Here is a 14,413-nt window from a genome sequence, read left to right on the forward strand (position 1 = left end):
TTAAGTTGCTCATATAACCGTTTAAAGACGTCAAACATACTTCTTATTATAAACCGAATGTACGGAAAGTCAAACTTCTCGATTTCTGCCATTAATAAAAGCGAGAAAAATACAGAATAGCAAACGGTCCATTTTAATATTCGATTTTGGTTTTATTTCGGCCTGGTTTTGGCTTTTGGGTTCAGGTTCTGTTTCCCTTTCTGATTTCGGTTTCCTTATCCATTCTCCAAAAGAAAGAATAGCCTATTTAAAAACACCTTATCGTTATTCAGAATACAGGTAAATAACGCTCTACCTCAGCTGGGCATTCTTATACTAAACTGCGAGATGGGACTTCCTCTCACGCAGTCATGAGAGTGTAGTTTAACTTTTAAAGCTTTCGTGAATTGGTGGTTACTCCGGCAACTTTCTGAAGCATTTTCATATACAATTTTTTTATTTTTATTTACTGATTTGCCTTTTTTGTATATTCTTTTAACAGAGGCTTTCGTCGTTTCCAAATCTGATTCTGAGTTATTCGAGGTTTATGCAATATTATCAGAGAATTTGTATCATGTATCCAGCGCACTCACCACCATGGAAATCAATATGAAAAGCTACTCAAATAGTTCAGCAGCGGCGGCAGCTGCCATTGCGGCGAATAGAGCAGAGAGCACTGATACTGTAACAAATCTATGAAGATCACCATTTCTCGCAGAATAAATGTTTCCATTTTAGTATTAATACATTTTAATATGAATCAAAAAATCGAAAAAATATTTGAAATAAATTTAATTAAATAAGAAAATTTTTAATATAAATAAGAGCAAAAGTTCGTGACATTGTTAAGTTGAATTAATAAAAAGAATGGAAATTTTATGCTCCACGAAAGTTTGTACATACGCTCATGAACAATAAAACAGGATCAAAATTTAAATTTCAGTAACCTTCATTTTAAATTTCATACATTCGTCGCGTGACATCTTTTTCAATTTAAATTTAAATGCAAATTATAACTTTAATTAATGTCAACAAAAATAAAATAGACAGATAACTTGCAAAAGCTATATTCTTATTTTTAACCTATTTTATTATCCATGAGTGTGCATTAATCAATTAAAGTTGCAAACACCGAAAATAGCAGTAATAATTATTTTACCATTTATTTTTTTGAATTTAAGAAAAGAATTCGGTAAACTGTGTAACTTAAACTATGCACAGCAATTTTCAAAAATGTTTTCGAAAAGTTCGAAATGATGAATGATGGTTTTTAAATGACATAAAAATTTAGAATTTGTCATCTATTTTATTTTTATTTTTTTGATGTGTATGTAGTTTTGTAACCCAATTAATTTTAGTCTTACTTTTACTTTAGTTATAAGTCTCTCAAAATTCACATTAATTTTTGACGGTTTTTACGGAGAGTTATTTCGTTTTAATTCCATAAGAACGCATATTTTTTTTTTTTTTTGAAATTTACATGCATTTTAAAATATTTCTTGAACATTGGAATCTTTTTGAGAACGTTTTTAAGATGGATTTCATTGTTTTGGTTACACAATTCACCGAAATGTTTCTCTCACTTAACCAAAACAAATTTTTAGTGCTATTTTCATGTTCGCAGCTGTATATATGTATATGCACATTAGGGTGGGTCGATATGTATGGACGAAAGTTACCCGATATCGCGCCATCGATTTTTCGATAGGATATGGGCTCAGAAAAAAAAGTTCCACTACGCTTACCCAAAAAAATAATTTTCGAGCCTGCGAAATTGAATTTTTTTGACTTTTTTTCGACTTTGATTTTTAAGGTTTTTTTCATGACTTACTAGAAAATATTTTTTTTTTCAAAAAACTGTTATCGCCAACGTTTTTAGCGGACATTTTTGGGTCAGATAGGGTATACATGAAAATTTTACAATCAAATGAAAATTTGTTTAGAAAGTTATGAAAAAAAGCTTAAAAATCAAAGTCGAAAAAGCAAAAAAATGAAATTTCGCAGGCTCGAAAATTATTTTTTTGGGAATGCGTAGTGGAATTTTTTTCCTTAGCCCAAGTCCTATCGAAAAATCGATGACTCGATATCGGTTAATAAATCGACCCAGTCTAATGTACATACCTAAACCCGCGCGCGCAATAATAAAGGAAACAAATTTTATCGTTTTTTTTTTTCATTTATTTACTTTTGTTAATTTTGGTAAAAAAGCCAATGAATTATAAAACAAGGCCTATGTAAATCAACTATAAAAGCAACTTGAAATAAATTCGAAAATTTGGAAGAATTTTATGAAGGTTTTTTTTATATTAAATCTATTTATATTTGTTAACCTTAGAAAAAAGAAATGAATGAATTATAGAACGGAAGTTATGGGCTTTTTTTCTAAAGCTTCAAAATTTGTTTACTCGCTTAGAAAAAAATATCAAATAAGCGTGCAGAAAAAATGTTGAAGCTTTAGAAAAAAAACCTCATATGTAAATCACTTTCAAAGCTATTTTCAAAAGAATTAGAAATTTTTCTCAAAATGTGCTCAAAATTTTTTGTTGGCATATAGATTGTAAATTTTGTAAAGTACAAGTTCAAATTTTTCCCAAAATTAGCGTTGACTCTTAGACAATCTAAATTGTAATTTATGAATTGAATACTTAAGTAATAAAAATCAAATAAAGAATATTTCAAATTACCATTAGGTTGGTTCTTATACAGGCGAAAATTTTTTTTATTATTATTTTTTTTTGTGCAGGGCACCATCTCAGTTGGTTCTCTATCCTGCGAAACTATTTCAGTATTTTTCTCAAAATTTTTTTTTTTAAGAATATCCGAGGATTGAATTTCGGTTCGCGCATGGTTATTTTACGGTACTATTTACTATTTTACATTTTCTAGTAAATATCAACGATTTTTTTGTTCCAAAATAACTTAGATAATCCTTAAGGTTACAAGCAGACAATTTTGAAAACCTACATTAAAAACTTAATTTCCGTTTTTTTTCTGTCCATTATATCATAACAATGATTTTTCTAAGTTTGACCTTCGGTAGCGACCTCTAAACACCTTAAAAAAATATATATACGCCATCAGTATTTTCAGCTGAATATAACGGTACCCCGTAACGGCATAAACTAATCGAGATAGATATATACTGCTATATACCAAAATGATCTTGGTTTGTCCGTAAACACGATAACTTGAGGAAATTTTGAGGTATCTTAATGAAATTTGGTATGTAAGTTCCTGGGCACTTATCTCAGATCGCTATTTAAAATGAACAAAATCGGACTATAACCACGCCGAAAAATTGCGATAATTCATTACCAAAGACGGAAAAAGCGTTGAAACTTGATATGTTGGTTGACCTTATGACGCAGAATAGAAAATTAGTAAAATTCTGGACAAGGGACGTGGCACCGCTCACTTTTAAAAGGTAATTTAAAAGTTTTGCAAGCTGTAATTTGGCAGCTGAGTATGTAAAGTTCGGTTACACCCGAACTTAGCCTTCCTTACTTGTTGAGTAAATAATGATTTTACAGGGTGCCCGTTAATTTATTAAAAGTCAAAAAATAAGGACCATCCTAATAAACACTTTATTTGTTTTTCGTGAATTTGGGTTCACTAAACAGGCATATAGGTTGTGCCATCAAAAATTTATGCAAAACAAAAAGTATAAATTTGTTTTTAAATTATTACTGCTATTATTGCGATGTAGGTGTACATATAAGTGTAGGCAACCGTGAACGCAAGTGGTTTACTATTTTTAGTATATAACATGTAAAATAATTTAGTTGCAGAATTAGTTTTTGTTAAAAGGAATTATTATTGAATTTCTAATTATATGTGGTAAACATTTTTTCTAAAAAGCAAACAAACGATTTCTGAGCGGAGAAGAGAAATTATGTAAAGCGATTTAATCTTCTTTTTTTTTTTGAGTTTATATAACAATTTAATTTAAAAAAAATATTTGCATATTAAAAAAAATATATTATTATTTTTTAAATTGGATTGAAATTTCCTAAATTTAATCAACCCTGTTCTGCATTTCGACTTGGATTGGAATTTTTTCGATTTGTCAATTTTGGTATTCTATGTTTCAATCTCTTTCGATCCATCTTCGAATCGTTCGATTTTGTTTATTCTGCATTCCGATCGTAGTTCCGTTTTTCTAAGTTACAAATTAGTTGGCGGAAAAATATTTTCTTTTTATTTTTTTATTAATTTATAACAGAATTTTAACAAAAATGTAAGTAAAATTTGTTAAGAAACGTAGAAGGCTTGATGATGATTGTTTTTTATATTTTTCCAGGTCAAAAAAAAAAACATGTCGATGTCGAAATCCTTGGACGTATTTGCCCCGCAAAATTATCTAACACATACTTCAAAGCATCCTTATTAAGTCGAAAGTTTTTTTTAGCTTAAATAAGAAAATAAGTCATTAAACTTTACCACTTTTAAGTTCAATTTCTTAGAATTAGTCACTCACCTCAAATGGATTACACAAATCTCGCAATATTTGTCTTTGCATTCTCACCTGGCCATTTTCGTATGCGTTGCTTTCCAACTCCCCAAATAATGCCGCGGCTATAGATTCCATTATAATAGACAGCTACAATTTGTCTGTTCATTAGGTCCAGTTATATGCCAAAGCAAGCTGCTAAAATATAAACGTTTTTCAGTGTTTTTTACAAATTTTCTTAAATTTATTTTGTTCCAATGTTCACACATTCCGTACAAACAGGTGCTTTCGAAAAATCATTTGCTCTTCCTCTTCTCGTTACGATTCCGTCGTAATGCAGTATACCTAACTTCGATTAGAGCGGAGCGAAGAACAGGAATGTAATCGAAATGCAGAATAGGGGTGAATGGTAGTAATCACTTTGCTAATAAAAAAGTTGTAGACAAGTAGCAAGTTACTTAGATGAGTTTGATTAAAAATGGATGAGAGCAGAGTAAGTAACTAAGAAAGAGAAATATCTGTTTAATTTACTTACTTCAAAAATCCGTTGTTGTACGAACGCTGTTAAGGCATATTAACCGAAAGATAGTTGAAGAATTAATAAAATGTAAACAAAATTGTTTCCGGCCACGGACCCTGAATCAAGCTTTACAAATAGAAAAGCCGGAAGCTAAATGCCGCAAAGAAATACAAAATGATTTTCCTGCCGAGATGGCAAGATCAACATATAATATAAAACCCGTGAAGATTATGTTTTCTCTAAATCATTAACTTTCTAAATAACGTTAAATTTGTTCACTAACTGTTTTCTCGAAAGTGTCTTTTACACAGATTTTTTTGTGGTATATTAAAATATAACTTCCCTAAAAATATTAAGGTATTAGTTTCAATAACAACGGAGTAGTTCCACTTTTGAAAATCTATGTCTGCATGCATAAAACGATTTTTACTCCCATCAAGTTTTAAATTTGTTGGTTAAGGACCTTGTAAATTAAACTAACCATATTTATATTTTATTTTATAAACTTCAACTTCAAAATATGCCCGTCAAAGGCGAAATGCTTACCGACTTTGTGCCAATATTAAAATTTTAATGTTTGCTCGTTTCCATTCTTAACGAATTTGAATTTTCAATTTTAAGGCTTTACTTCGTACCGCTTTCATTAGTATCATTAAATATAATCATGACTTTTACGAACCTTTGTTGGCACGTTCTCAACTGAACGTGTTTATACAAAAAGTTGAGTTCTTGTTGCAGCAGGTGATGTAAAACATCGCTCAATCCATTCATGTTGCAATAAAAGTAGGGTTGTGTAATAGAGATAAAATTTGATATGTTGGTTTTATGTTTAATTGTTGTTGCTGTAGCCGCAAATACACTCCCCTAAATTTTAGAAGAGTGTCAAGAACATGGTGCTGGTACCAGCCTGACGACTTCTTGACTTAATCCAAAGCGCGTATTCTAACATTTTAAGCCAACGTCGCAATGAATCACGGAAGGGAAGTTAGAGAACGTTATGAACCAACATTTAATTAACATTCTGGGAATAATGTAGTTATCAATAGCTTCTTAAATTTATATAACTCTTTTATTTACAAACTGCACCACTCATTATGTTACTAAGCTCTTAGTAACACAAATTCGTTAATATTTTTTTGGAATAGAATACAATAATCTAACTTTGGCATTTACATTGTGCATGTAGAAACATATAGCATGCATCACATTTAACATGTGCTTATATTAGCTCTCCTCCTCAAGCCAGGTGAACTGCTAGGGTTCATCAGAGATGTCGGCTTGGATGAGGTGTTGTGAAGCAGAAGAGGGCACAATAGACCAATGGTCGCAGTGCTATCCTCAATTAACTATCTATCTATCTATATTAGCTTCCAGCTAAATAATTCGTATAAAAAGTAAAAAAAATGTAACATAGTTGTACACACATCTAAAAACTATATAGCTTCTTATATATATGTTAAAAGTTTAGCAGCATCTGCTTTTAAGTAAGGCCAGTATCAGTTTAGTTAAAGAGATTTTCCAAAGCTTTCATTTGTGAACGATTGTAGTTGGCGAGTAGCTGTTTGGCTCTAGCTAACTCGTTTAGAATGGATTTAGTACCAGGCATTAATTCATTCGCCTTTTTCAAATCAGTTATAGCAACTTCATAATTTTTTAAAGCTAAATTTGCTTGACCACGACGGAAGTATGCTTTACTGCATTCACTATCAAGACGCAGCGCCTTTAGAATATGTATAAAAGAAAGAGAGAAAAGCGAATATATATTAAATGGAAGACATAAATGGGATGTTTAATTTAATGTTCAACACGTACTTCTGTGCATGCATATTTTGCACCATTATATTTCTCCAATTTTAATTCAGCAGCAGCCATATTAATTTGATTGAGTACTGAGAAGGCATCTAACTTTTTCAGATCCTCTTCGTTGCAAGAAAGATGCTTAAACTCTGGCTTTTCAAATCGTGTACGCAGTAAATTGTAATAGTGGTTCGCTTTGCGATATTTTCTACGCGCTTCATGATATCGCTGTTGCATGAAAAAATGATTACCAGCAGAACGTATGCTAGTTAGCAAGTCTACCATTTCGTGCGCCTTTTAAGAGGCACATAGATGTATTTGGCAATATAAATTTAATTTGTAATGAATTTTTAACTCAGTGCTAGACTTGATTACTCACAGTAAAAACGTCAAATTTTTTGTCCCAATCTCGAGGGTAAGGGGGGAGCTTATCATTCGTCTCATCATTATCGTGATATCCCCAATCCTCTCCAGGCTGTATTTCTCCGCAATCAGTTATAACAATTTCCTATAAAATATACATATTGTACATACTTATATCGTTTTACCTCTGCGAAGTTTAAGTAAAGTCAATTGACTATGTAATCTACAATATTTCTCACAAGCAAACTGCTTTTGCAAAAATAATTAAACTTATTCTTCCTTCTTAATGTTTTTATTTTTATAGATATAGACATTACCCGTAGGTTTTAAAGTCTTATTTATGTTGTTGTTGTTGTATTAGTGCTTCGCCCCATCCAATAGGTGCGACCGTGAACAAATTGTCATCAATATCCTCTTACCGGAGTCCAAGGAAACTTGCAGTTTCCACAGGGGTGGACCAGAGTGAGAGAGGTGTTATCATGTGGGAAAACGTTGCAAGCACTACTCACATTATGTATGTCGGGGTTGATTCTAGATATGTAAGAGCTTATTCTGTTGACAGTATGCAGATCGAAGTTCAGCTAGAGTGACGCGCTTCTCCCTAGGGAGAACGCTTTCCTCTTCTGCACGTAGTTACCGCATGCCAAGGCAGCCGGCTCTATGTACCGGAGCGACTCGGGATTTTTCCGACCGAGGGCTGTCATTTCAGTGTAATCCCATTTAATTTGTTACGCCCCCGCCCCCATATCCTTATCCTCTTACTTGAACCCGAGGAAACTTTCAGGGTTGGACCAGTAATGGTGTTAGAAGCGTTGGTTTCACTATGGGTGAGTCGATGTTGAATACCCAGAAACCTGGGCATCCCAACAGACATCTGATTGATGAGCCAACACCGCCTAGGGGCTTAAGGAGTCATCTCCGTAAGCATTATGAGGAAATACGGCACCTGAGACCTCAGCCGTATGAAGCAAAAAAAAAACACAAGCAGGTCCTCAGTGAACTCCACAAACAGGCGTCGGACCTTTATGCCAGGAATTGCCCGGTGAATCCAGTACCCAAAACTTGCGGAAGTAAAACGCACACTCCCCAGGTAAACGCGAGTCACTAGCTCAACTCCGATCTGGATACTGTAACAGGTTAAACTCTTACCTATCCAGAATCAACCCCGACATACAATATGTATGCCCTGCTTGCAATGTGTCCCCACATGACACCAACCATCTCTTTAATTGTAATGTGGAACTAGCGCCTCTAACACCCCTCACATTATGGTCCACCCCTGTTGAAGCAGCAAGTTTCCTTGGACTGCCGTTAGAGGATAATGATGACAATTTGTGATCGGTCGCACCTATTGGGTGGGGCGAAGCACTGCTACAATAACAGCATGTTGATTCTGCATAAGAATTTAAACTATTACAGTATCCAGATCAAAGTGGAGAGCTAGAGTGACGCGCGGCTACCTTGGGAGTTTCAACTGCGAGTGTTTGATAGAGTTTAATTTGGAAATGGACAGGGATGTGGCTATTCTTCCGTAATTTTTTATTATCATCCAGAATAAAATGTAAAATGAAAAAAAAAAAAAACAAAAATAGGTAAAACAAGAAAAAAGCCAAAAGCAAACAGATTTTTTGAACGAATAGGACCAGTTTTTTAATTTACCGGTATATACACTAACAACAATCGTTGGTAAATTCTATACGACAGCATGACACTGCTAATACGCGTCCAAGAATACCGAGATAGGTGTCAAAAGACGTGTATTGACCTCGAAAACAATAATCCGAAGGCGCAAAATAAAAATTTTTGCTCGTTCAAAAGATATTGACTTAAAGAAAATCCGAAAAATGACCCCGGACTGTTCCGAAACTGGAATCCATAGTATTTTTGTGTATAACACCTTTATGCATTGGCGGCTTTCGGCCGCGCTCATAAAAAATTACCCTGGGTGGGTACAACAAAAATATAACAACCACATGAAAATTTTCAATTTCTTTTGCGAATATCTCTTGAATTTTGATATACCCAACATTTTTGACTTCCGCTTCGGATTCGCGATTCTGGATGCAAAACGAGTCTTTTGATACCTCTATTTCTTTTTTGGACGTGTATTAGGAGTGTCGTGTTGTCGTATAGTATTACCCAGTCGTTGACTTCTATGCCATTATAATAACCGAAGTTAACTTTTTACCAGCAATATCCAAACTAATATGTAATTCTTGTAAAGATAATGCTTACCTCACTGGGTGAACCATCATCATCAGCGACCAGCTCCATATCAGAGATGATGGACAAACCACGTAATACTTTGCCGACAACAACATTTGTGCCATCGAGATTATTGCAGGATACCGAAACAATAAAGAACTGTGAATTGTTTGAGTGTGGTTCACCATAGTTTGCCATGCTTATGGCTCCTTCATCGTGCTGTTAATAAGAATACGTTAACACAATACGCCTTTAGCACATTACCGCAATTCCACTCACCGGCAAATTGAAATTTTCATCCTCAAAAACAGGCCCATAAATACTCTCACCACTGCTCCCATCATTGTTAACTACGTCACCACTTTGTGCCACATACACTCGTGTAACTTTATGAAAACGTATTCCTTTATAATGCAATGGTTTGCCCATTTTCCCAGTACCCTTTTCTCCGGTGCAGAGCGCACGGAAATTCTCTGCTGATTTGGGTACAACATCTTTGCGTAACTCAATTATCATTCGTCCAGCTGCCGGAAAACTATTGAGGTTTAGAGAAAATTACCTATAAATTAGGGAGGCACAAATTACCAAATTCGTTGCCGATTGTTATGTCTAAGAATACCAAGGGATTTGTATCACAAACTGGCTGCAATAAAGTATTCATGACTTCGAACGCAAAAACGAGCACTTTACCAATCAACTTTGTTCCTAAATTAGCGTGAATAGCTCAATTGAAATGGTAGTGACAGCAAAAGTCCTACACCACTGTTCTAAGGCTGAGTAACACAGCACTGTGCTGTGTTATAGTGTTAACACTCAGTAATGTGCGGCACGCACACGCACACATCGATTAAAGCTGGAGACATTGGTGCTTTATCGGTAACCGTATCGGTAACCTTTTAACAGCTGAATCGACCAAACTTATGAAAATCAATGCAATCGATTATTGGTGCCGCTAAGGTCGTAACCGTATCGTAGCCAACCAATTGGGTTTTGGTTTACCGTCGTAACGATAAACAGCTGATTACGTTAAGCTGGATTCATTGGTGCCGTATGTCGTATCGCTGTATCCGTATCCTTAACGTAATCAGCTGTTTATCGTTACGACGGTAAAGCTGGAGACATTGGTGCTTTATCGGTAACCGTATCGGTAACCTTATAACAGCTGATTCGACCAACCTTATGAGAATCAATGCAATCGATTATTGGTGCCGCTAAAGTCGTAACCGTATCGTAGCCAACCAATTGGGTTTTGGTTTACCGTCGTAACGATAAACAGCTGATTACGTTAGGGTTACGGATACAGAGATACGACATACGGCACCAATGATTCCGGCTTAAACCAAAACCCAATTGGTTGGCTACGATACGGTTACGACTTTAGCGGCACCAATAATCGATTGCATTGATTCTCATAAGGTTGGTCGAATCAGCTGTTAAAAGGTTACCGATACGGTTACCGATAAAGCACCAATGTCTCCAGCTTTAGGGATACGGATACAGCGATACGACATACAGCTGCAGACAATGGTGCTTTATCGGTAACCGTATCGGTACCTTATAACAGCTGATTCGACCAATCTTATGAGAATCAATGCAATCGATTATTGGTGCCGCTAAAGTCGTAACCGTATCGTAGCCAACCAATTGGGTTTTGGTTTACCGTCGTAACGATAAACAGCTGATTACGTTAGGGATACGACTACAGCGATACGACAAGCGGCACCAATGACTCCGGCTTAATTTATAACACAGTGGCACACTCGATGGCACAAAGCTGACTGTGCAATGCCGCTCAAACTGGTAAATGCTCATAACACAGTAACACGCTCTATAGCACAGAGAATGACACTCAGATCGGAAGTGCACATACATACATAGTCCATTGTGCGTGTGTGTTGATTGTATTGCTTTCCATTGACACTTCACTCAAAACTTATTTATACACATGATACAAATATTACAAGATAAAACCGGTGAGAGGATAATGACATTTAAAAAGATTTTAAAATTATCACTGCGCTCTCATAATTTTTATTTTATTTTGATTTTTTCATAGAAAAATGGTGTCCATAGGGGCACTTACTATCCTCTTGATCAGATGATATGACTTTGAAAAATTGGAGTATGAAAGAAGATAAATGTTGCCATGATTTACTCTTCTACATGGCGGGCGTCGAACGTGGCGTTAGAGGTAAGTAACACAGTACTGTGCTCTGATATTGTGCCTACACTCATATCGACTTTCGATAATCAGTTATAACAAAATTGTGTCAACACAATGTGTTAACACTGCAAAGTGTGCCTGTGCTACTGTGTTAACACTAAAAAAATAGTGTCATTACCCACCACTACACTGTTCTACAGGTAAACACATGCCGTCTTTCAGTGAGTTTTACAGCTCCGGCTCACGCTCAATTCTCACGGGAATGCTCTGGATCATTGAGAGACTTGAAAAGCAGATGTCGTGAAATTTTCGCAGACGTTAAATGTGATAGGCAGATGTCGCCGCTGTTTGTCATTTAACTCATACGGCGCAAGGCTAAGCAGCGACATCTATTTTTGAAAAGGTAGGTATATTAAAGGCCGCGTTTCCAACTTAAAAAGAAGTAATTAACAAATTATCTGGCTCACAACTTGAACCAGACTTCTATCTGGATTTATCTGGCTCAAATCGTTGTTGTTGCATTTACATGCAAAATTGTTTATCTGGCTCATGATTTTGCCACCGGATGATAACTACAGTGGTGACTAGAGCTGGATTTCGATTCGATTTTTAATCGATTCAATCGATCTTTTTTTAAGAAATGAAAAATCGATTTTCTTTTTAGAATCGTTCGATTTTTTTAGCCTTCGAAGTCTTTATCACTTTAATCAACAATAGGTACAATTTCATATTTATTTTATAAAAACGTGATTTTTTTATAAATTTAGCTTTATTGGCGCATGTTCACCGACCAAATAAAGTAGTGTTTAAATATTCAAAAGGTTCGACTTTTTTAAAAACCATGAACTATAACGTAAAAGGAGAAATATGAAGAAATTCTATCATCTCCAGCAATTAGCGCTGCCCGCCTAGGAGATTTTGACATTGCCTAAGTTGCGCAAGTCAGCGTACCTATCCCGGCTTGCGAACACCAAGGGGGATCAAGTCTTCTTGGCGGAGGTCTTCCGCTTCATCTGTTTCCAAATACGAGTGCCGATAGAAATACTTGCTGTGTCGAAACTTCTTCATGCATTCCCATAACAAGACCTATTGGCTGGTTCAACGGAGATGACCATAATTCATATACATGGCTTTTCTCTTGAACACTTCAAAGAGATATGCCATCGACTCTCGATACGGCAGCTATGATGAGAGATTAATAGAAGGTTATAGCCAAAAGTTGTTCTCCTTTTGATTTCTAAGCTAATATTTCAGAGAAGGCAGAACTAAATGAAGAAATGCCTGAGCACAAAATTGGAATATCTGGAAAAAACACAGAAAGTATGTATCAAATACACTATTAATCTCACTCTGATAGGAGCAACAAGTGAATAACGATTTATATTAGAACGATTTTCCGTCATCCCTTGTCAAATTTGGTTTTGAGACAAACGGGTTTCGGCGTTGTGCCATCATCAGTGTCGAACAAAAAAAAAGAAAATAAGTCAAGTGAATAACCCTGTGGCACTCCCTGATGTTGCCAAAGAGCTTCAGTCAACGAAAAGAAAAAGAAACTGGCGAGCTTTATTTAGAGGTACAACCTTGGTAAACAATTGAGCAGCAATCAACGTTTTTTCAGCTCGATTTAATCGATTAGATCGATTTTTTTGAGAATCGAATCGGAAAAACCGATTCTCTAAAAAATCGATTCGAGTCCAACTCTAGTGGTGACAGCATTTGTTTATCGAAAGATTTGTTAAACCTGAAATCGATTAGTCGATGTTTTGGTTTCCTTACAGTGCGTTCACAGTTTTCCGATTTATTTAAATTTAAAAATATTCAGTTGCTAAGGTATTAACAACTGTGTACTGCCTAGCAGCAAAATTTTAATAAATGTGGGAAAAATTTTCCACTAGTGCATCAAGTTTTAAGAATAGATAAAATAAGGCTAATTTAAGCAATCCTGCTAGATGCCAAAACACAATTTTTCTTCTTCAGGGGGCTGCTAGTTATTGAACAAACAAAATTATTTATTCTTGCTTAGAGGAATGGTATTTAGTAGCACAAAAAATGTTAACAATACCTTTACACAAGACAACGCTCCAAGCCACTTTACTATGAGGGCGAAAACCTGCCCTGAAATAATGGGTGGACAAACTTCGGAATACAAATGAGTGCTTTCTGTCCTAGTGATTTAAGTTGGTAATAAGTACCTATATTCCAGGTTAGTGAACAGGTAAAACAATTGATGGAGTTATAACTGCCCCCTGGTAAGGTTTAGTGCCCAGGAAAAGTCAATGAGCCTCATAACATTGGGAAGTCGTTGATGTTGAACTTGTGACTAGGTGGAATAAAGACGTCTACCTTGATCGTTCAAGCATTAAATTCGCCTGGAACAATTTTCTTATCATACCGAAGACAGCTCCCATACCTACCGAACCCCGTAGAAAATCAGTCTTGGTGGGGAACCAGCGTCAATTAAACCGAAATCCGGGTCTAATAAAGGCTATTAGTATGTTTTTGCTATTACGGTAACGATTACTTGTACGGTTATGGCTACAGTTACAGTTATTGTCATGGTGAAGCTCGCGGCGTTGTATTATTCCCCAGCTGACTGTGGCGGAATCAATTATATCAATATCGCATACAAAGTACTATCAAGCATACTGTGTAAAAGATAGAAGCCCACTTTAAACGGGCTGATTGGACCTTATCAGAGCTATGCGCCAAGTACTCGAAAAAAGCCGTACATAAATCATATCTTCTTCTTTCGTTTTAAATTAAATTTTGCGACAGCGCCTATACGTTGAGTAACTTCTAATGCTTGAGTAACTTCTAATGCTTAGTCAGAAATAGGAGCGGCCTCTCCGAGCCTGTGCAATTATTGGCATATTTTGTTCACATAAACATAATCGGCTTTAACACGAACGCGATAAGTTCCGCTTACTCCAAGCGG

General features: G+C 35.4%; 2 protein-coding genes across 13 annotated transcripts in view; one reads left to right on the top strand and one right to left on the bottom strand.

The window, feature by feature from the left end:
• Nucleotides 1–4,886, top strand: part of fry (Protein furry) — a 470,099-nt gene extending 465,213 nt beyond the window's left edge. For all 10 annotated transcript variants that reach the window (XM_067788943.1, XM_067788945.1, XM_067788946.1 and 7 more), the window contains one exon: nt 482–4,886. In XM_067788943.1, coding sequence (XP_067645044.1) covers nt 482–678 — 197 coding nt within the window. In that variant the 3' untranslated portion in view covers nt 679–4,886. The remainder of the gene's footprint in view (nt 1–481) is intronic.
• Cyp40 (Cyclophilin 40) lies at nt 4,169–10,092 on the bottom strand. 3 transcript variants are annotated; one of them, XM_067788956.1, is made up of 6 exons: nt 9,900–10,092; nt 9,594–9,838; nt 9,345–9,533; nt 7,126–7,254; nt 6,762–7,040; nt 4,169–6,669 (listed from the first exon to the last, which is right to left on the bottom strand). In XM_067788956.1, the coding sequence occupies exons 1-6, from the start codon at nt 9,973–9,975 to the stop codon at nt 6,451–6,453; spliced, it is 1,137 nt and encodes a 378-aa protein (XP_067645057.1). In that variant the 5' UTR covers nt 9,976–10,092; the 3' UTR covers nt 4,169–6,450. The 3 variants fall into 3 exon arrangements, with proteins under 3 accessions (XP_067645057.1, XP_067645061.1, XP_067645058.1); XM_067788960.1 differs by having other exon boundaries at nt 9,594–9,873; nt 9,934–10,068; XM_067788957.1 differs by having other exon boundaries at nt 9,594–9,849; nt 9,900–10,034.
• Nucleotides 10,093–14,413: the final 4,321 nt, after the last annotated feature.

Source organism: Eurosta solidaginis, chromosome 5 (genome assembly GCF_040869045.1).
Source record: "Eurosta solidaginis isolate ZX-2024a chromosome 5, ASM4086904v1, whole genome shotgun sequence".
In the NCBI taxonomy this organism is placed as follows: Eukaryota; Metazoa; Arthropoda; class Insecta; order Diptera; family Tephritidae; genus Eurosta; species Eurosta solidaginis.

What these genes read in the sequence shown, in the direction of transcription:
- Cyp40 (XM_067788956.1), bottom strand. Translation starts at nt 9,975, where the DNA reads ATGAATACTTTATTGCAGCCAGTTTGTGATACAAATCCCTTGGTATTC. An exon ending in AACAATCGGCAACGAATTTG is followed by an intron (nt 9,839 to 9,899) that starts GTAATTTGTGCC and finishes GTTTTCCGGCAG; the next exon opens with CTGGACGAATGATAATTGAG. An exon ending in CAAAATATGCATGCACAGAA is followed by an intron (nt 6,670 to 6,761) that starts GTACGTGTTGAA and finishes CATATTCTAAAG; the next exon opens with GCGCTGCGTCTTGATAGTGA.